This window comes from Mustela putorius, unplaced genomic scaffold (genome assembly GCF_011764305.1).
Source record: "Mustela putorius furo isolate JIRA1106 unplaced genomic scaffold, ASM1176430v1.1 tig00003845_pilon_pilon_pilon, whole genome shotgun sequence".
Taxonomy (NCBI): Eukaryota; Metazoa; Chordata; class Mammalia; order Carnivora; family Mustelidae; genus Mustela; species Mustela putorius.
The window spans coordinates 12,473,411-12,493,815 of record NW_025421998.1 but is presented as its reverse complement, the minus strand read 5'-3'; the positions used below and the strand labels follow the sequence as shown (position 1 = coordinate 12,493,815).

Genomic DNA, 20,405 nt, shown 5'->3' with positions numbered 1-20,405 from the left:
TATTTATTTGACAGAGATCACAAGTAGGCGGAGAGGCAGGCAGAGAGAGAGGGAGAGGGAAGCAGGCTCCCTGCTAAGCAGAGAGCCCGATGCGGGGCTGGATCCCAGGACCCTGAAATCATGACCTGAGCCGAAGGCAGAGGCTTAACCTACTGAGCCATCCAGGCACCCCCGTATGTGAATTTATAACCGAATCCAACACTCCATAAAACCCCCACTGAAACACGTGTACGCACACGCGTGAACACACATACACACACGCAAGCTCATAGAGGCACACCCCCTCTGGGTACTTCTACTCAACACAACAAAGTCCATTCTCCCCGAGGCTTTACCACGTTGATAATTTTATTATACTCTGAATAGAGACTGTATCTGAAAAGCAGAGAAAACGACTATACAAAGGGTTTATAGAACATTCATTTACATACTGGATATATTCTTTACAATATAAGAAAAGTAAAAATACCCACTAACAATAAGGCCGCTAAGGAGACGCGAGGTCTTTGACGCCGAGGGTACACGCGGAGACCTTAAATTCGGTGTGGCTTACCCCGGTGCCAGGTTAACACTGGAGGACACAGCGACCGGTTAATGAGCGAGCTAACAGGACCCTGGCTGTGAGGCGGTGGGGACCGTGGACCTCCCCAGGACAGGACCCCCTGCCCGCCAGCGCCCGGAGGCCACGCACCTTCCACAGAGTGGCCCCGAGCCTGAGTGGGGGTGGGGGTGGGGATCCCCGAGGTCGGAGCCCCGAGTTCCCGGGTTCCTCTTGCGTCACATGACACACGTGTAACAGGAAAAGAAACCTGCCACGCCGGCTCATCAGGAACCGGGAAGCAGACTTCCTGACATCCTGGCTACGGCCAGGAAAAGCCACAGGCGGCCGGTCTGCCTCACGAGCGAGGGGCAGTGGCTTCTTGAGCGCTCGGGACAGGGACTGTATGGGAGGACCCAGAGGCCGGGTCACCCACCCGCACTCCGTTTCTAAACTAGCCCTCTCTTCATGGGAAGGGTGAGGGACCCGACCTGCGGTCTTTGGGTCAAACTGGGTAGAAGCCATCTCGGGATGAGGTGCGTCTTGGGGACGGCATCTCGGGTCCCCTCTGGCCGAATCTCTGCCATGAATGGAATCCCGAGATGCCAGCCGCCTCTGCTGAGGACCACGTCCCCAGGGTCCCCAGGAGACGCTAATGTGTCCCACACAGCCACACCGACACCTGTCAGGGAAGAGGTCTGTGAAGACCAGGCAAACATTTGGCACAGAAATGAGGCACTTGTATCTGGGGCATGGAGAGAGCCGGACGGCAGATGCGTCCCCCACTTTCACCTGCGTCGGACGCCTGGCAACATGAGGCTTTCTGCTCTGCGCTTCCCCACATCCGTCTTGGACCCACTTAACACAGAACATCACGTTCGCACCGCTGGAGTGATGCCTGCTGGCAACGCCCGGGGGGGCCCGAAGAGCTGGTCTGGGCAGAGCGGGCAGCTCCTGGGAGCCCAGAGCCATGGGGTGCCTGGGCCGTGTGGGGGGAGACCGAGCCCCCGGTCCATCCTGGGGGACCCGTAGAAGCCGTGGCGTGACTGGCATCTGGATTCGGTAGCTCGGAGACGCAGGGGCGCGGCTCTCGGCCACTAACAGCCTCGGAGGACTGGGATTCCTTATCTTCCTCCTCTGCTCAGGATGCCGGAAATGCAGGATCCCAGACGGGGGCCGCAGAGGTCGGGATAAGTGGCCAAGGGCTCAGAGGGCTCAGAACTGCCTGGGAGAGCAGGGCCGAGTCTCTGCCCAAATGTGACCCGCTCTCCGGAACCTTCCTCCCCAGAAAGTTTGTCACCCGCCTGTCGGACGGGAACCATCCCCCAGTGAGCTTTGGGGAGGTCAAGGTTGCTGAGGCTGGCCTGTCAGGGATGTGGCCCCGGATCGTGGGCACAGGCTCGGCCTGGCAGCTCGCAGCACCGGGACCCCATCCTGCCCAGCAATTTACCATAAATAATTTGGCATAAGTAGAATATAAATTACACAAAAAGACACTTCATGTCCATGTTCCTTCTCATCTCACGGACGAGACCCCATTCGGAGCCAGAGCGAGAGCAGGAGGCCAGAGCCACCACTGCCCACCGGGCCGGGGTGCTCGGGCAGCTCGGTGCCCTCCCCAGGGACCAGGTGGCCTTCCTGGTCCTCGCAGCCAGCATGTCCTCTCCCCCCGGCTCGTGCCCCCGGATTTCTGGGAGGGCCCGACCTGCACGGACCTTCAGCAAACATGCATCCCCTTCTCGGTGAGCTAGTGTCTCTGTCGTGGGAGAGAGGCCTCCCCCGGTGCTGGATGGACGGAGCCCCTCCGCGTGCCTGGTGGCACCCCCGGTCACCCAGGGCTGCCGTCCAGGGGCTGGATGCACTCCTTCCCATCAATGCCAGCGTGCAAGGGGCACGGGGACCCGCGTCCTCGCTCGGCCCTGCTGCATGGATCCCACTTTCCTCTACCCGGGAAGCACTTGGCTACAGAGATGTGCTGGCAAGCAGTGTTTCGGGGAAGGACAGCAGACGGGGGGCTGTGTGTCCTCGGGTCTGTGAAGCTGGAGGAGAAGCCCCCGGCCCTCGTGGGGCTGGAACGTCAGGCTGGCCAGATGCCGGCAGCGGACGCTCCAGCCCCGCGCAGTCTCGGGCTGGGAGGGGTCAGATCTTCTTAGGGGAGCCAATCATGACCTTTGACACAAAGTTGACGATGGCACTGGCAGGCTGCTCGGGGTCATGCTCTGCGAATAAGTGGCACACGTTATCTGTGGCGCTGCCCTGCTTCCGGGCCACAAACCCAAAGACTCTGTAACAGAGAAGGTGGGAGGTCAGCATGCCAGCGTCCCGCAAGGTCTGAGAGTGGGTGCAAACCTCCGTGTACTCCCCCTGCACCCCCACAACCTCTACTCACCACTCACCGCCACTCAGCCAGACACTGCCCACACCTGTCCACCCCTCAAGCCCCCAGGTACGGCAGGTACATGGCTGGCCACTGCCCCAGCCACTGCCCCAGCCCCGGCCAACACCCTGGCCACTGCCCCAGGCCTCTCCTGGCCAGGATCCCACAGACTCAGGTCAGGGCGGGTCCCAGAGCCCCCACACGGCTGGTGGCCTGACTCTCCCAGAGGAGGCCAGGTCCCTCCAGTACTGGGGTAGGGCAATCAGGTCACAGGAGGCTCAGGTGAGGGCCCCTGTCTGGATGTCCCACACTCCTGCCCTTGGACCTCCTACACCCCAGTTACAAACTACAGGTAAGGAAGGAAATGGTTTAAAAGAACAGCACGTCTAACTATTAGAGGAATCGGGGCCATTCTCCAAATGAGCCTCCGTGAGCCCTGACCCTCACACAGGGACTTCTGCTGTCCCCAGGAAACTTGCCCTGCTCCCTCTTGGAAAAACAAGGGATTCATCTATTCCAGTGGCGCGGCTTCCCAGCCACGAGAGGGTGTGGCTCGAGGAGCTAGGAGGGGGTAGCACACTCCACACACGGGAACACCGCCAGTCCCACATGCCAGAGCCGGGGCCTCTGAGCACTTTGTCAGATCCTGAGACAAACAGGACCGTGAACGGGGTGCCAGGGTGGGACCCGTGTGGTTCGAGCGATTCCCGGCAATTGGATTTAGGTTACATGGAGGAAGCCGGCCTGAAGGGTGCAGACAGCTCCGGAAGGTTCCAGAAGATTCCGGGAACACCGCTGCCCAGTGGGACTGTCTTGCCGCAGGGCCAGGGCAGCGGAAACCATGTTCCCCCTGCGTCTACAAAACGCTGAGCACCGGGTCACTGTTGCTCACAAGGGACACCCTTCCTCTACCCCAACTTGTGCACCTGCCATCCGCTCCTGCCCCGAAGGGCCCAAAAAGCCGTGCGACTGGCTCCACCCTGCGGCCCTGGGGAACTGTGCATCTCAGGGAGGAGCGAGCGGGAAAGCAAACCCCAGGAGGCCCTTCCTACAGAAGGATGCGCTTCCCTGTATTTAAGCCATGAACGTGCTGGCACGATTCTCTCATTTCCCTACGGGAAACCCTTGCAGGAACTCAGTAAGGTCATGTACTTTGGTCTGTGCCCGGGAGGGTGCCGGCGTCCGGGAACCCACCTGGAGCAGGGTCCATCCGTGATCCACCTTGCAAACAGGAAGGAGAGGAAGAGTTACGTTAATGTCTTTATTCGCTTAACAAGCAAAAGACACACGCGCGCTGCTTGATACAAACAGAGATTATCTTACTTCCTGTCCTGTGGGTCCAACGCACAGAAAATCACGCTGCTCACGGGGTAGTGCCTCCGGAAGAAGAGCCTGTCGGGACAGGGTCGGGGGACACGGTTCTATTAGTGGGCGGGAGGGGGACAGTGACGCACGGTGCAGGCTCCCCAGAAGGAGAGGCAGACGGAGGGTGACTCGATTACTTGGAGAGAAGAACACACAGACGCCAGTCAGAAACGGGCAGAAGGGATGCAGGGCTGAGCGGCATTGGAAAAGTTGGTTCTTGGCAAGAGGGATGCACAGAGCAGAGCAACACTGTGCCCCTGCTGGCTGCGTGCGGTTCAGGACCAGCCCTGGCACGGCCCTGGAGAACCAGGGAGCCCAGCCTTCCTGTGCTTGCCCGAGAACCGCAGACGGTGTCCAGCCAAAGACCATGTCCAGCGAACCTTCCTTGCTGGGCATAGGGTGTCCAGGCAGGGACCGGAGCCCACGTCAGACAGGGGGATGGAGCAGACGGCTCATTGTGAACATACAGACTAGCTGTGAGGCGGATGTGAAGGGCAGATTGGGGCTGCCCTGGGGACAGAGCTGCCTGCTGGCTGGAGCCAATGGGCTGCCCTTGTGCCCCATGGCACTCCTGCCATCCCTCTGCCTTTATGGCTGAGGACCGGCTCTTTCAGTAACCACACAGGGCTGTTTCCATAACAAATGAATAACAAGTGCATTAGAAATCCTGAGGCCAGGGGCTCTGCTGGGAGGAGGGGCATGTAAGCTGTGGTCCGTGCACCTGACTCTGCTCCCCCTTTGGACTGCGGCCCTACTATGTTCCTGCCTGTGGCCCTACATGTTCCTGGGACATCTGCTAGGTAGAAGACGCTCAGGAGCAGCTCTGCTGAAAGCCACCGAAACATTGCTCTCTACATATTCCAACACCATGTAGAGAACATTTAGTATCGTAATGTACTACACAGCAGAGAGACAATTGAGAGTAACTGTCACTAACGTTAGCTAGTCTTAATGTATCACTGATGGTTACGTTATGGTTCATTATCTAGATACTGAAGTAACACCTAGCAGCGTCGAAACGGACGACCAACAATCAGATGGAATGACATGGAACCAAAGACAGGGGGTTCTACCACCGTCTCCCAGTGTTTTAACAGAATCACATTAAAATGTTTTTCTGTTTAAAAACTATACTCGTGTGTGGGTGAGACACTCAAAGGTCCAAACCTTTCCCCCTTTTCTTTTTTATTACAATTTTACTGACTCTCAAGAAGAATGACCTCGGGCCAAATGTCCACGGTTTACGTGCAGGTCCTGGGAGGTCCCGAAGGACGGGGTGTGCCGATGAGGGATGCGTCCAGAGCCACGTCCGGGGGACGCGCAGTTTGGCGGGAGGTCTGACCAGGTGCCCAGAAGCCCCACCTGCAGCCCGGGCCCAGGCATACTCACTTCCTCTGGTTGTCCGTCAGGGTGATGCCCTGGGCCGACACCTTGAAATGCACGACCGTGCACAGGGGAGGCGGCTCCTGAACGAGGGTGAGGCTCAGGGCCTTCTGGATGGCCTGGTGGCCGGTGAGCGACTCCATCTCCACGGAGTTCAGGTACCACACATTGCAGGCTGGAAGACACCCGGGGAAGCAGGTGTTCACCGGAGGCAAAGCCCTTGGTCACCGATTCCACAGATGTGGATGGAGCAGGACGCGGGACACACGCGCCCAGAGGCCCTATCCCGGGAGCCTCCCGCTGTCCCTGTCGCTGCGTCCCCACTGGGGCCGGAGACCCCTCCCCACCTCCTTGCCGGTGTGGGTCCGCAGCAACACCGCCGGTCAGGGAACATGCAAGAGGGAAACCTGAGGGCCAGCACCCCACAGAAGCGTCCACACATGGAGCTGGAAGCTGCAGCACCCAGAGCAGCAGGGACGATGCGTGAGGCATCGGACTCAGAGCAAAGGCTGTGTGAGGAAGGCGCGGGTCGGCCCGTCCTGTCTGGGTCACATCCCCGCTACGCCATGGGGCTGGGGCTTCTTGCGGGTGGGGAATTCGACTGTCAAGTCTGAGCAGGGCTTGGCGAGTAGCCCATGGCCCTCTGAGACCCCTGCAGCTCACGCAGAGGCGGACATGGGACTTCAGGGTGCGTGTGAGGTTGGCCTGACCTGAGATGCTCAGGACTCTGCCTACCGCTCCCTCCCAGCAGGAGTCAAGGCCCCACCTGGCCAGCCATCAAGAATGTGTCCCTTCCACCCCCCACCACCCCTAAGAAAACAGCTGCCCATGACGCCTGCCCTGCTGGACGCCAGGCTCCACCCGAGTGTCCGTGGCCTGCGGGCGCCCAGCCCCTGGGTTGCTGAGTGTGACAAGCATGTTGGCCAGGGTCCCACTGAGGTCACGGGAAAAACCACCAGAACCGAATTATCATCAGAGCCACTGCAGAGGCCCAAGTGGAAAGGCCCAGGAGAAGGGAAGGAGCAGATTCTAGAAAGCCTCTCGGGAAGGACGCAGCCTGAGGCCGGCGGATGGGGTCTTCAGCGAGACTGTCCACCCTGCACGGAGCCGGCCATGCTCACTGCAGGGGGTGACCCCACTTCCTCTAGGGGCACAGCCATCAGCAGTGAGTTTCCTCCGAGACCCCAGCTTTCCCCTACAAAGTTCCCTGAACCACTCCCTTGCCCTCACCAAGAGCAGCTTGAGACGGCAACCAGAAACGCCCTGTGCCGCCAGGCAGCCGTGACAGGGAACTTCCTATCTCAAATGCAACCGTTTTCGGGCCTCCGGGCTCTGCTAATGCTGTGCACTCTGAGGACGATCCCTGCATCTCGGGCTGTGGAGAGCACTTTCCAGAGCCCATCTCCGCCCATCTGCACCTGTCCTGTGCGGAAGAGGGCACAGTGGCCTGGAGACCCCGAGAAGCGGTCCAGCAGCCTCGCAGCCCCTGGGTGTTCACACCGCCACAGCTCTGTGCTGCTTCTGCTGCTGCCGCAATGTCTGGGGTGCACTCAGTGAGACACGCCAGATGTTCCCGAGCGTGCGCTGTGGATTCTACCGTGAGGCCTGCAGGCTGAGTGTGAGCGCCCTCAGCCACAGGTGATGCCTGCGGATGACACCATGTGCCTGTCTTCACAGCAGACACACCTTCAGAAGGTCACACCTGTGCACTCTCACCCAGAGGGATGCTTGGGGTGTGGGCAGGAGTCGCAGAAGCACTTGCTCCCTCCGGCTGATTAGTACCGACCTGAGGGAAGCGGCAGGACTGGGGGTGACCCGCACTCCAGCTGCCACCTGGACTTGAGGGGTTTACACGGGTCGTCTCAGGACAGAGTGCATGCTGGTTCATTATGACCGTGACTGCCCAGCGCCCCATGCCCACCACGCTCCAATGAAATACCGGGTCAACCCTGACTGTCCTTCCGGATAACGTGGTTATCTTTATCAGGAGGCTCGGGGTCCCATAGGTCCCCGTTCCAAGAAGACTCAGAAGGAGAAATCTTCCATAACCACGGCAGACAACCATCTCCGAAGTGGGGATACTGGAGGCACGTGCTGACTTAGCAGGAAAATGGAATGGATCGATGAATCCCCAGGGAAAACTGAGCAGCCAGCAGACGGGGGTCATGCCGCATGTACGGCGATGAGAAAATGGGAAAGGGGGGTGTGGCAGCCACAGCCGACGCTCCGTGTGGCCCACGGGAAACACATGAAGAGAGTGAGTCCTAGGATTTCTCGCACAAGGAGAACCTTTCTTTCCTTTCCTCCTTGTATTGTATCCGCATGAGAAGATGGACACGATCTGAGCCTCTGGAGGTGACTACCTCGAAACTTAGATCATCAAACCCTCTAGCTGTGTGCCGCAGGCCTGGGCAGCGATGGTATGTCAACTGTTCACAAAACCAGAAAGACGTGAGAGGCGGATGGGAAAGCAGGATAAAACCACGTCCCACTATCGTCACGAGTATACAAGGAAAGTGTGCGTGTTTGAGCAGGAACTGGACGGGTGCCTGGAAACTTCAAGACCATGTGATTTTCGGAGGGTGGATGGCCTGCCTTCGATTTCATGAGCATTCCTGTGAGCATTTCCAAAATCAAGATGAGGAATTCTGATCTAACTGCAGTGAATCCCACAAAACGGGCACAGCCTGGATCTAAAGAACGGGCTCCCACTAGCCCTTGTGGAACCACACACGGCCCTTTCAATAAGGAGTCGGGGCGTGGGGAATCTCACCCTTGACAGCAGAGCCATGGGGTCTTTCCTCAGAGCAGAGGAGGGAAGCTGTCCCTTGCCAAACCACAGCCGGGGTGGGTCTGCCAAGCACACGGGTCCCGGAGCCCTGCTCTCCAGTGGGGAGGGGGAGCACAGGGTGACCAGGGTTTGTCTACACAGCCTGGACACCAACATCTAATTCTACCTGATGGCCCTGCCAGGGGTGGGGGTCGGCTTGTGGAGCAGGGCTGCCTCCTGTGAACAGGGCCGCACCTGTCATACCCACAGGAAACAAAGCCTCAGGGACACACAGCCTCCCTCAGCCCTACTGCGTCCAGGAACCCGGGTCCGAAGGTGGCAATGCAAGATTCAGAGACAAGGACATAATGAGGAAAGGCAGCCTCCCAAGGGTTGTTTCTAGTATCAAGAAGCAGGAATAAGACAGACCATTGTGCAGCTGCTGGAAACGAGACCGGTGTGGTGTGTGGATGAAAGGGAGAACTTCTTACTTGGAGCGAGATACGGAAAAACTTCCAGGGTGTCTGGCCTCTGGCAGTTCACCTTTCTCCTCTCTCTTCCGAGTCTCCTTTTTTTTTTTTTTTTAAATCAAGATTTTATTTATTTGTCAGAAAGAGAGCATGAGCAGAGGGGAGCAGAGGGAGGCAGAGGGAGAGGGAGAAGCAGGCTCCCCGATGAACAGAGAGCCTGATGTAGGGCTCGATCTCAGGACCCTGAGATCATGACCTGAGCTGAAGGCAGATGCTTAAGGATTGAGCCACCCGGGCGTGCCTTCCTTTTCTTAATTTAAAGAACTTCTACTGCTTTTATAAAGAAAATATCCTTCACAATCTGGTAAGTTAAGGACACAGCGTAACACTTCTGGGAAATGTGCAAGAGGTCTGTCCCTTCTTCTCGGGATGGACTGTATCCCACGGCTTCAACGCCACCAAAGAAGAGACAAAACGCCAACAGTCAGAGATAGGAATGACCCAGAAAGCCCTTGGCCACCGGAGAGGAGGGTAGCGTGCACCGCCCCCCACCAGGGCTGCCCGTGTCTGCTCACACTCCTGAGTGCTGCTCCCTCAGCTTGACGGGAAGCAGGAACCCGTGAATTGTCCACACAGGACAATTCAAGCCCTGGGGTGAATGAGGACACTCACAAAATTTAATCTGTGGGTGGGGGGGCGCCTGGGTGGCTCAGTGGGTTAAAGCCTCTGCCTTCAGCTCAGGTCATGATCCTGGGGTCCACGTAGGGCTCTTTGCTCATCGGGGAGCCTGCTTCTCCTCTCTGCCTACTTGTTACCTCTGTCTGTCAAATAAATAAATAAAATCTTAAAGAAAAAAAATTTAATCTGGGGGAAAAAAATCAGTTCCCTCGAGGCGATCGCTGATGGGGCAGTCTGACTGCCTTCCTATGCTTTTTCCAATAACCGCAGGGCCTCTGCAAGCTCACGGCTGTTTTGTCCTCACTCGAGACACGGATCCGTGTCCTGATTCCACGCCTTGCCTTGTCCCCCATGAAATGAGCTGCGCGGACGTCTTAGAAACATGCAATTTTAAAAGGACACAGGCATCGTGCCGTCATGTGCTAATGCACAGCTCCGAGGCTCACATGTGGTCTTCAGGGCCCGCCTCGAGTCCTGGGATCTGCCATTCTTCAGAACAGCACATGATCTAACACTACTGGCGCCTGCCAGGCGCTCTTCAACAAGACTGTGAAGTTAGATCATTGATAAGCCGGAGTAGGAGAAGCTGTAATATCCAACCACAAGGGCCACAGTGGTTCCTAAGAATGATTAGCGAATGCACTGATACATTTATTAACTGGACATTAACTGGGAAAAACGGTAACCAAGAAGCCGAGGAAGAAATGCAAGAGGGCCTTGTCTAAGAGGTTCCTGGGCCAAGTGCAGAGCGCCGAGACGTGGGGGGCAGTGAAACCCCAGGCTGAGCACATGCAGCCCGGAGACATCGGGCACCCCACTGTGGCCCATGCCAGGTAAGAGTGAGGCCACAGGAAGGGCCATGTCTCCTGGGCCAGGAAGAGCATTTTCCGTGCAAACACAGCAGGGATAACACCACAACAACCTGTGTGAGTGCCCCTGTCCCAACTCCCATGGTAGTTTTCAATGTTTGATTCGCATGGTGTTTGCAGCCACGCTGTTGGGAGAGATCATTATCATCGTCACATCAAGGTCCATGTGGCTGAGTAGTCCAAACCCTGTGTGGTAGAGTCTGGACTTGAACCCAGGGCTCACATAGCCCACGCTCCTCATTTTGGACTTCCACGTACTAACATGTTGCTGTTTGGCGCAAAGCATGTCACCCTCGTTCTGGACACACAGAACGTATCCCTCAAGGACGGTCTGAAAAGAGTTCAATACTCCATTATTTGTTGAGAGAGCGATGGATTTTAGCTGAGCAACAGGCATAGTGACAGGGAGATCCACAGAGAAAAACTGCACGAGAGAACCATGCGCATCGTACAGAGTCAGAAACAAGAAAAGAGCTGTAGATCGCACTGACCTCCGACACATGGCTGTGAGGTAGGTACCGATAACGCGGTATCGCTATTGATCCAACCAGACGCTGACATTCCTTTCCCAACCTTTCCAAGAGCAAACGTCCACCATGGGGAACTCGGTTCCCTCACAGCTGCAGACCCACAGGAGCCCTGTGGCCTTGGCCGTATCCACAGCCCACCTACACTGGGGCCACAAAGCCTGCATCAAATGTGGCAACAGCGAGCAAGGGACTGTCCTTACATCATGATGCAGAAAACAAGATTAATATAGACGTCGATCCCTTTCCTGCCCACCAGAGAACAATCACAATTTGGAACTAAACACACAATCCATTGTACATTCGCAGCCCCCGGTGAAATACCTCGGTATAAATTTAATAAAATTAGGTACAAGAAACAGTCACAAGGAAAACTGTAAAACTTCGATGAAAAACACAAAATAACTAAATAAACGGACAGAGAGTCCATGTTCATGGATAAGAAGACGCAATTTTGTCAAGATGGCGGTTCTTCCCAACTTGATCTATAGATACAATTCAACTCCAATAAAAATCCCAGCAAGTTATTTTGTGGACATTGGCCAATGGATTCTAGAGTTTATATGGAAGCAAAAGACCAAGAAGAGCCAACACATGCTTGACGGGGAAGCAGCCTGGGGAGGACTGACACTACCTGATTTGAAGATTTACTGGAAAGCCAGTAGTCACAACGGTGTTATGGGCAAAAGAACAGACAAATAGATCAGTAGAAAACACTGGGTGCCCAGAAATAGACCCGCGTAAGTACAGTCAGCTGATCCTCGACCGAAGAATAAAGATAATACAATGGAGCGGAGGTCCCGTCTTCCACGGAGGATGCTAACACACACCTCACACCTTTCCCAAACACTGACTCGCTGTGGGTCACAGGCTGGAATGTAAAATGTAAAAGTATAAAACTTCCAGAAGATCACATAGAAGAAAATCCAAATCATTGTGGATTTGGTGACAAACTTATTAGAGACAACCCCAAAGGCATGACCTACGAAAGAAAGAAAAGATAAACCGGATGTCATTAAAATTAAAGATTTCCACTCTGTGAAGACAATGTCAAAAGAATGAGAAGATGAGCCACAGATTGGGGGAAAATATCTTCAAAAGACGTATTTGATAAAGGACTGGTCTCCAAAATATACAAACAACTTCTAAAATTCAACAAGAGGAAAAATACCCAATGAAAAAACAGACCAGATACCTTAACAGACATAAGCGGCAAAGAGAAGATCCATGTCACGTGTTATCATGGAAATGCAAATTAAAACATCGATGGGATATGAAAGCACACCTATTAGAAACAGCCACAATCTGGAACCCTGATGACAGCAAATGCCCCAGTGGAGACTCGGGGACAGCAACGCGTAACATAGGTTCACAGAACAAAGGTACCCTTTGGCGGGGGACACCATAATGCAGAACATCGGGCAGGGGGTCTGTGGGAAACCTCTCAATGTTGCCGTGAACCCACAACTGCTCTAAAACTTCATAAAGTTTATTAGTTAAAAAAAAAAAAAAAAAAAACAGGTGCCCAGGCAAACTCGCTGTCCGGGGGTCTGTGTCACCCTGGGTTGTGGGCAAATGGGACGATGCTGTCGGCTGCTCAGTTAGGCCCCCCCCACGGCTGGGGGGGTCTGGACCCCCACAACTGGCTCCCTGCCTTCTCCCCAAACAAAACCCAGGACCTGGCTTTCTCCCGCAGTCTCTCGTCTTGTCCACAGTGCGGTTATTTCCAGCTCGGGGAGGCCTCGCTCTGTCCGTCCACACTCGCTGTTGCGCCCAGCCTGGGGGGCCTCCCAAAAGGGATCTCCTTCACGCACGCAGCAGGAAGGAAACCCACAGACCCAAGGAGACCCCCTTTCCACGCAGGAACTAGGACCGGCGGACACGAAGCCAGAGACTGACCTGCTCCTTGCTTCAGCAGCTCTGTGGCCGAGTTGGCCGCCGTCTGGGGAGAGCTATCGGCGATCTCCTCCAACGGATCTGCAGGAAGGAGAAAGAAAACGCAGGCATGAGTCCGGCTCCCCGAGGAAGAACCGTTAGAACAGGGTGGCACTCGGGGGCCTGGGTTCCCAGGCGGTGACAACCCCCGGCGTTCTGAGGTGGAGGGGGCGACACGGTCCAGCAAGATGTCTCTCTCCGCTCTCAGGAACCACTGCAGAGAGCGAATCGCACGTACCTACGCCGTAAACCAGTCACTACAGAATCTACTACAATCACATGACACCAAGGCTGCCCAGGAAGGTGGGAAGTACGGCCAAATGACACTGTAGTCACGTGAGGTGACGGCGTCACCAGGGCCTGCCTCTGCCAACTAGGCTGGACCACGGGACGCTCTTTGGGGTTGACCCACAGGGCGCACAACAGAGGACGACTCCGGTCCAACTTCTGTGGGCACGTCCTCATGGACCCGACACCGCAGTTCCCCACACACACATGGACAGGCAGGCCCTACAGAGGATCCCCCCCACCCCGTACCTCGGTCTGGAATGAGCAGCTTGCAGGGCAAAGCCAAGGGCGTGATGGAATGCTGACACACCAAAGCCGTCAGGCTCCCTGGAACGGGTTAACAGCAGAGGGGGGTTAGTGGGGCCCCACACACCGCCCGCTCCACCCACATGCCGCTGCAGGAAGCCCCTGCAGGGGGGCGAGTGCGTCTGCTCTTAGAACAAACGCTCTGTTATTGCGGGACTTGGTGCAAAGCTTCAGTGATGTGACCAGTCCCACAAGACAGCTAGAAGCTATGTAAAGGAACTGCGGTGACTCTTGGCCAAGACACGCAGGTGCCGACTTCTACAGAGGATGTCGGCCGTTGATGGAGTCTGGGACCACAGCCCAGATGCTTCCGTGGTCCCTGCCACGTGCTCCTGGAGGCTGGGACTGTGCGTTTGGGTGCATCCCGGCAAGCCTGCGAGGCCGGCAAGGGCTCCTCTCACGGAGAGGAATGGCCATCGCTCCGGCTCTAACCCAGACCCCACTTGCGTGCCTGCCTGCGAGGACGCCACCTGCCTGCCATGTATTTGGGTCTGAAAAAGCCTTCAGAACAACTCCCCACTCAGTTTATCGTAGAGATGGTAACTCGGGGGAGGGCACAGGGAGCCCGGAGCATGGGAGGGGATGGCCCCGCCTCTCGGGGCAGCAGTGGGGGTGCACACCATTCTGGCGTGGGCTAGAATGCCAAGTGGGACCTTACAGCCACTTACCGAAATAGGGTTCGTTGGGGCACCCTTTCAACCGCACTCCCTTCGGGGTACACTCGATCAGAAAGTGCCGAACGAGTTCATTGGCCAGATCCCCCGCTGCGGTGAGAGATTGAAAAGAAAGAAAAAAGAGAACTTAAAAAATAAGAGCACGGGAGGAGGGGAGAGAGGGACAGAGTACCAGCTAAAGGGAGGGGCCCCCGGAGCCGGGCTGCTGGCGTCGGTGGGCTGCCAAGCAGCACCCGGGGGATGAGAGCGGAGCCCCCCACGGTGACGTGTCCAGAAGTGCAGGGGTCCCGGGGACGGACCCTCACACATTCTGCAAGCATCCCCAGTGCAGGGATGAGTCAGAAACATGCCATCTAGACCCTTCCCCTCGTAACAGGAGAAACCAGAAGCATCTGGATGCAAGGTGATGCCCGAGAACAAGCCACTGACAGGAGCTGGAAGGGTCCATCCAGGAGCCCCATGGCAGACCCTGACAGTGGCACCAGCTGGCAGTCAGTCTGGTCGCCCGCCTGGCCCATGGGCAGCTCCCACACAGGCTGACGGACAGCAGCAGCGGGCACGTCAGGGGTGGTGGGGAGGGCTGGCAGGAAGGGCGACGGTCTGACTCCGTGGCAGGTTGTGGCGAACACATGAGCGGAAAGGAGCAGCGTGCCACCTCGGCTGTGGGAGAAGGATCCGCGTCTTCCACACTGAAGGGGACACAGGCTCCAGGGACAGGTGTCTCAGTGGGATGGCCAGCCGCTGGCTGCCCAGAGAACAGATTTGTCCTGGACGTCTGTCACGGCCCAGTCTCTGGGTACCAGAGGTGGGTGCTGACTCGCCACGCCCTTCCCTCTTTAACTCCCCCTGCACCATGACAGCCAATTGCCAAATCCAGGGCTGGGCGAGGACAGGCAGCCAGTGAAGATTTCAGAGACACCGGTGATGTTTTGTAACCTTCACCTTCGGGCTGAGTCAAGGTTGGCCTGAGAGGTCTGTGCCCAGCGGGAGGCGAGAACATGCACACGGCACTGTCCGCATCTCTGAAGCCACAGCATGTGCAGGAAGGACACCAGCTTGCAGTCTCCACGGAGCAAGAGCCCTACACGCTCTGCAGCGCCTGTCCCCACTCTCCTTGCGGACCCTGTCCACAGACACCAAGTACTCCCCTCTGGAGACTCTCCAGCTCGAGTCCTTGCTCAGGACTGCTGGGGCTTCTCCCGCTGGGCTCCTCTCCAGGCTCAGCTGTCCTACTCGATGTACACGAAGCCTCCTCCTCCTTCACTTGCAGACAGCAACGTCTGGATGTGGGTCTGAGTCCCTGCATCCTGCCCCTTCCGCTGCCCCCACGGCAGACACCTCGGTTCCCTGAGAGCCCCTCAGCTGACGCCTCAGCCACCGAACCTCACGTCCTTCCAGGCACGGCTCCGAGGTCACTTGCTCCTGGACGCTGTGAGCACAGTCTCCATCCAGGCTTCCTGTCCACCTCTCGGGTCCTGGATGCAGCACGTGAGTGAAGCAGGCCAGTGTCCTTTTGCTCCTTAAACGTGTGAGCTCCGACTCTGCTTATCCGGACACCCCTGTGCCCGGTGATGAGCCTGCCGCCCAGACAAGGAGCCCGCCTCCTGGAACTTCCTGACGTGACGTTTTTTTATGAACTACTGACAGCTACGCTGCCTCAGGGGAGTCTCCAGAAGCCATTCTTCCAAGGGCATATGCTCACTTCACGTCCCTGTGTCACAGGCCGGTATTTCCTGCAGTATTTCCAGCTTTTTCATTATTATTACACTTGTTACTGTGACCTGGGATTAGACAGCTGGGACGCTCAGATGGCTTTCCCACCAAAGTGTTTTTTCATTAAGGCGTGTGTACTGCTTTTTGAGACAACACGCCGTTGCACACTTCGTGGACCACAGCACAGAGTAAACGTGACTTTCATGCCCACCGAGAAGCCTGGAAGCTCGTCTGACGTGCACCAGAGCTATACGCATTATCGAAATACGCGCCACAGGGATACGCGTACTGTGAATCACCTTATTCCGACACACGTGCCTGCCGTGTCTCCGAGGCGGGCCTGCGATCCCTGGAAAGCCGTCAGAGTGACAGTTACCACAGTCTTATAAGTAGAAACAATGAATCTTAGAAGGCAGCAGAAGAACCTCATGAAAGAATACATATTAGTTCTCTGATGCAGAGCTGAAAAGGGGCAAAACCGCGATGTTTAGGGATTGCTATTTCGCTGGTTAAGAGGAAGATGCTGTAACTCTCCCTTCTACTTAGCAAGTGTCCTGTCCGCAGCGGCAGGTTGGGCGACATGGATGGTGTGTGTCCGTCGGGGCACAGAGGAAGGGGCAGGTGTAGCTGGGGACGGAGCTTGTCACCAGGGGAGGGCGGGAAAGACCCTGGGACCCCATGATTCCACGCCAGAGCTGCTGTCAGCACGAACTGACCAATGTTCTAGAGTGAGTCAGTCCCCCTCAGACACCCCAACACACCCAGCACTCACACTTCCCAGAGACCACAGCACATGGGGATTCTTGCAGGAATGGTGGGCAGGAAAAGGACAGACAGTAGGACATCGGAAGGACATGTGGCCAGCCCCAAGGGCCTCACAGAGCCCAATCTATGGTCTCTGGGATACGCGCAAGGTCGCAGCAGGCTGACGGAGCGTGACGCACAGGAGGGGTGCAGGGGCTCCCCCGAGGTTGTCTCCTGGTTGTAGGCACACGCCTGTTTGCTCATGAGAACATTCACCACACACGCAGCCCTTGCGACCTTCTCTGCACAGGGTCTTGTCCGTGATGGAAAGTACCCAGGAGAGGGAGCAGAGATCTGAACTCAGCCGCACATGGTTCATGGGGTGGAGGGCGGTGGGGACACCCCTGGGGCTCATGATCCAGCGTCACTCTTAATCCAGCAAAACGCTCTCCGGGGGGTCGGTGCGAGAAAGCATGCACAGGCCACTGCCTTTTGTAAGAGGAAAAAGGAACGTGCCTGTCTGCAGACACTGGAGAGACGGTCGGGAAGAAGGGGCAGGAATTTATTACGCTTCCTGGGGCAGAATGGGGCCCTGGGGCCTCGGTGAGGCCCATTTCCATCGTTCCGGCAGCCGAACAAGGGAACGTATCACTCATTCACAGCAATAAAGAACTAAACTCCACAGATCATTAACGATGTTGCTTGCACAAGGCCAGTCCTGAGGGGGCCATACTGGAACAACACAGAGACTGCAAAGAAACTCAGAGCCATGTCTGTAAAGTCCCCCAGCACCGTACAGCCGTATGCGTAAGCCATAGACCTCGCAGGCAGGTGAGCACGCCCCATCAGCTCCCGGGCCCCTACCTTTCTTGTTGAGCTGCAGGACGGAAGGGGGAGGAGTAGCCACTTTCATGGCCAGGCCGTAGGCTCCTCGGAAGGAGTGACTGTCCCTGACGATGAATGAGCCCGGCTCTTTGTCCTTCAGCATGGCGATGGCTGGGGAGGGAAGCAGAGACACTCACACGCTTGCTGGTGCCCAAGCGGCCTGCCTGCACATGTGGCAGACGAGTGTTTTTGCAAACTGGGTCGGAGGGAGCAGGCACAGGCCTCTGGGGTAGGGTGGGGGTCTCGGTGACGACACATCGTTTTCAAGGGGAGCCTGATGGCAGAGGCTGCAGAAAGCACACCCCCCACCCCCACCATCTGGCACACATGACTCCTGCTTGTCCATGGCACCGGTGAGGCACAGGTGATGGCCCACAGTTGACCGCCCAGGAATGTGGTCCAACCGCCAGCCCAAGTGCTTGGGCCAAGTCCCAGTCTGCATGCCATGGTTGGGCAGAGGCGAGGTGCGAGGCTCTCTCCCGTCCTCGAAGCTCTCTCCCGTCCTCGCGCAGCCCTGCCTGATGCCTGTGTGGCACTGTACTCAGACTGAGTCCTTCCAACCGAGCAGATGGAAAGATCGAAAGGATGGCCCCCAAAAGTTACTGAATGTTTAACCCAAATCCCACGATTCACCCCATGGGCTTGGGGCAGCCCTGGGAGGGCCCGCACTTGACCTCAACGACCAAGTCCAAGGGTGCCGGGGCTGGTGGGGAGGTGGCGCCCACGGACTCCAGCAGGCTTCTGCTCATGGCCGATGCCTGCATCTGGGGGCTGGGCATGCGCTATTCTGCGGGTGCAGGAACAGATTTCTGACAAATGACCCATCTTCAACCCTGCTATACCTCACCAGGCGTTTTGGTTTCCCCATTTAACTTCATGATCTTATTTCGCTGGAGGTCGGGGGGGGGGGGTGGACAGAGGTTCCCCAGCATCATGGGTCACAGATGGAGAAGAGCTTGATGACAATGTCAGACCCTGTTCTGAAACAGAACAAGGGGGACCCGTCCTGCAGGGCGATGAGGCCCGTGAGGGTCTCCCATTCCCCTGTGAGGTCTCCACCGCCTCCCGCAGCTGGTGCTTCCAGAGCCCCACAGCAGAGGCCCAGCCAGGGCTGCCGACACAGCTCTATCTGTCTCTACTCTGCCTGGTGGTCCTCTCTCCTACTGTGGCATTTTTACATTTGGTTTAGGAAAAATCCTGAGCAATCCACCTGGCCACGGGGATACGGACCCGCTGCATCCCCGGAGACGCTATCCCACTTTCACCTCCCGTCCCTCCTGCGTGTTCCTGACGTTCCATTGTAGCTTTTCCAGAAAAAGGCACATCCCTGGCACTCGCCACCTGCCTCCGAGGTGGAGCCCCAGCTGCTCCGGCAGCCCGGCCGGCCTGCCCAGCCCGGACGCGCACCAGTGGAGCAGGTGGTCTGCACAGAATTTTCTGGAACATGGCATGTCACAGGCCCTTCACAGCCCCTCTGGCTGGACAAGGTGCTGGGCTCACAGCCTCCATCTCCGGGGGCTCCCATACCACGGGCAGGGAGGGGACAACAACGCAGCACTCGGCCATGCAGAGCCCGGACCGAGCTGAGCAGCACTGCCCCAAAGGCCAAATCAGGGAATCAGAGGGCTCTCTGGGCCGTGGGCCACCCCCCCACGAAACATGACAATAGGTTCCTTGAGCTCAGGGGAAGAAAGGCACATTCTTACCCTTTTTATGAGCTACTTAATTGAATAGAAGAATTCCAGAGAGAAAGCAGAATGGTGCTGTTTGCCAGCGACTTAACTGTTTCTCTCCAGGCAGGTGGGGAAAAAGGCTCAGAACAACACCAGATGACTTTCTCCCCAAAATGCTGTCCCCGCTCAGCCCCACGCCTGCCAGCAGTCCCCGGGGTTCCTCTGGGAGGATCTCGGGGATGACCAGCCTGTCCCAGCCACCCTGCGAACCCTGCTGTGAGATGGCAGGGGCTCACCCCTGGGGCTGCCTCATAGGACCGCCTCCTGCCCAGACCCCTCTTTCATTCATCCTGCGGAAGGAGTGGCATTAGTGGATCAAACACAGATGTCAGATGTTGGGGCAGAAGCGCACACACAGATGCCGTGCAGCACGAGTGTGAGGCCGAGGTTACACCGGGCACACGCCCCCTTAGCAAGCGCATGTCTGTTTGTCGCAGACAAACGTAGATGCACAGACGTCGGGGTGTTGGAGAGACCTCTGTCCTTCCTCCTGACCGTTGGCCCCTGTGGCTCAGGTCCCAGACAGGAACAGGGAACCTCTTCCCGGGACGGCCTGTCACACTTTCCGCGGGGGTGCCCTAACCCTTCACCCCGGGGCCGTGCCTCTCTGACGTCGCCACCCCGAGGTCCCGCCCCACCCACGCACCTTGCTCTCTGGAGATATCCGCCTTGTACCAGAATTTGGATGTGTCTTGGACGAAGTTCACGGACACGTGCTTATCACCCGGGTTATCTGAGAGAGAGAAGGCAAGAACTCTCTGGACGGTTTATTGCCGCCTGTCACCTCGCATGGAGCCCGGTGCTCCAAGTCCAGCCCAGGGCAGGGACGGCGTGTCTCGGGGAAGGAGCGCCGTCTGGCCCCGTGGGGACCGGCTGGGGTGCAGTAGGCAGCGCATGCTTCCCAACACACGCAGCACAGACCCAGCGTGACACGCGGCCAGTGCAGTGTGGCTTAATCCTGCCGGAGCCTCGTCTTACACATCTGAACTCTTGCATTAAATACTGGATGAACTTACTGAACTCGAGAACAAAAGGTTATTTTCAAAGAACGAGGATTCCGAGTGGCGGGAGAAACAGAAGCTGACGGGGCCGTGTGCAGAGGAGAGGGGAACAGAGGACAACAAAGCACACACCCCGATGGGCCGCTCTG

The 20,405-nt window shown here is 57.1% G+C and overlaps 1 protein-coding gene across 9 annotated transcripts in view; it reads right to left on the bottom strand.

Annotated features, from left to right (window-relative positions):
* Positions 1-330: 330 nt before the first annotated feature.
* Positions 331-20,405, bottom strand: part of TNS3 (tensin 3) — a 200,718-nt gene continuing 180,643 nt past the window's right edge. For all 9 annotated transcript variants that reach the window (XM_045089576.1, XM_013059615.2, XM_045089573.1 and 6 more), the window contains 9 exons: positions 19,902-19,988; positions 17,502-17,633; positions 14,175-14,270; positions 13,450-13,527; positions 12,877-12,954; positions 5,670-5,838; positions 4,239-4,307; positions 4,110-4,136; positions 331-2,822 (listed from right to left, as the gene is read on the bottom strand). In XM_045089576.1, the coding sequence (XP_044945511.1) occupies positions 2,678-2,822; positions 4,110-4,136; positions 4,239-4,307; positions 5,670-5,838; positions 12,877-12,954; positions 13,450-13,527; positions 14,175-14,270; positions 17,502-17,633; positions 19,902-19,988 (881 nt within the window). In that variant the 3' untranslated portion in view covers positions 331-2,677. The remainder of the gene's footprint in view (positions 2,823-4,109; positions 4,137-4,238; positions 4,308-5,669; positions 5,839-12,876; positions 12,955-13,449; positions 13,528-14,174; positions 14,271-17,501; positions 17,634-19,901; positions 19,989-20,405) is intronic.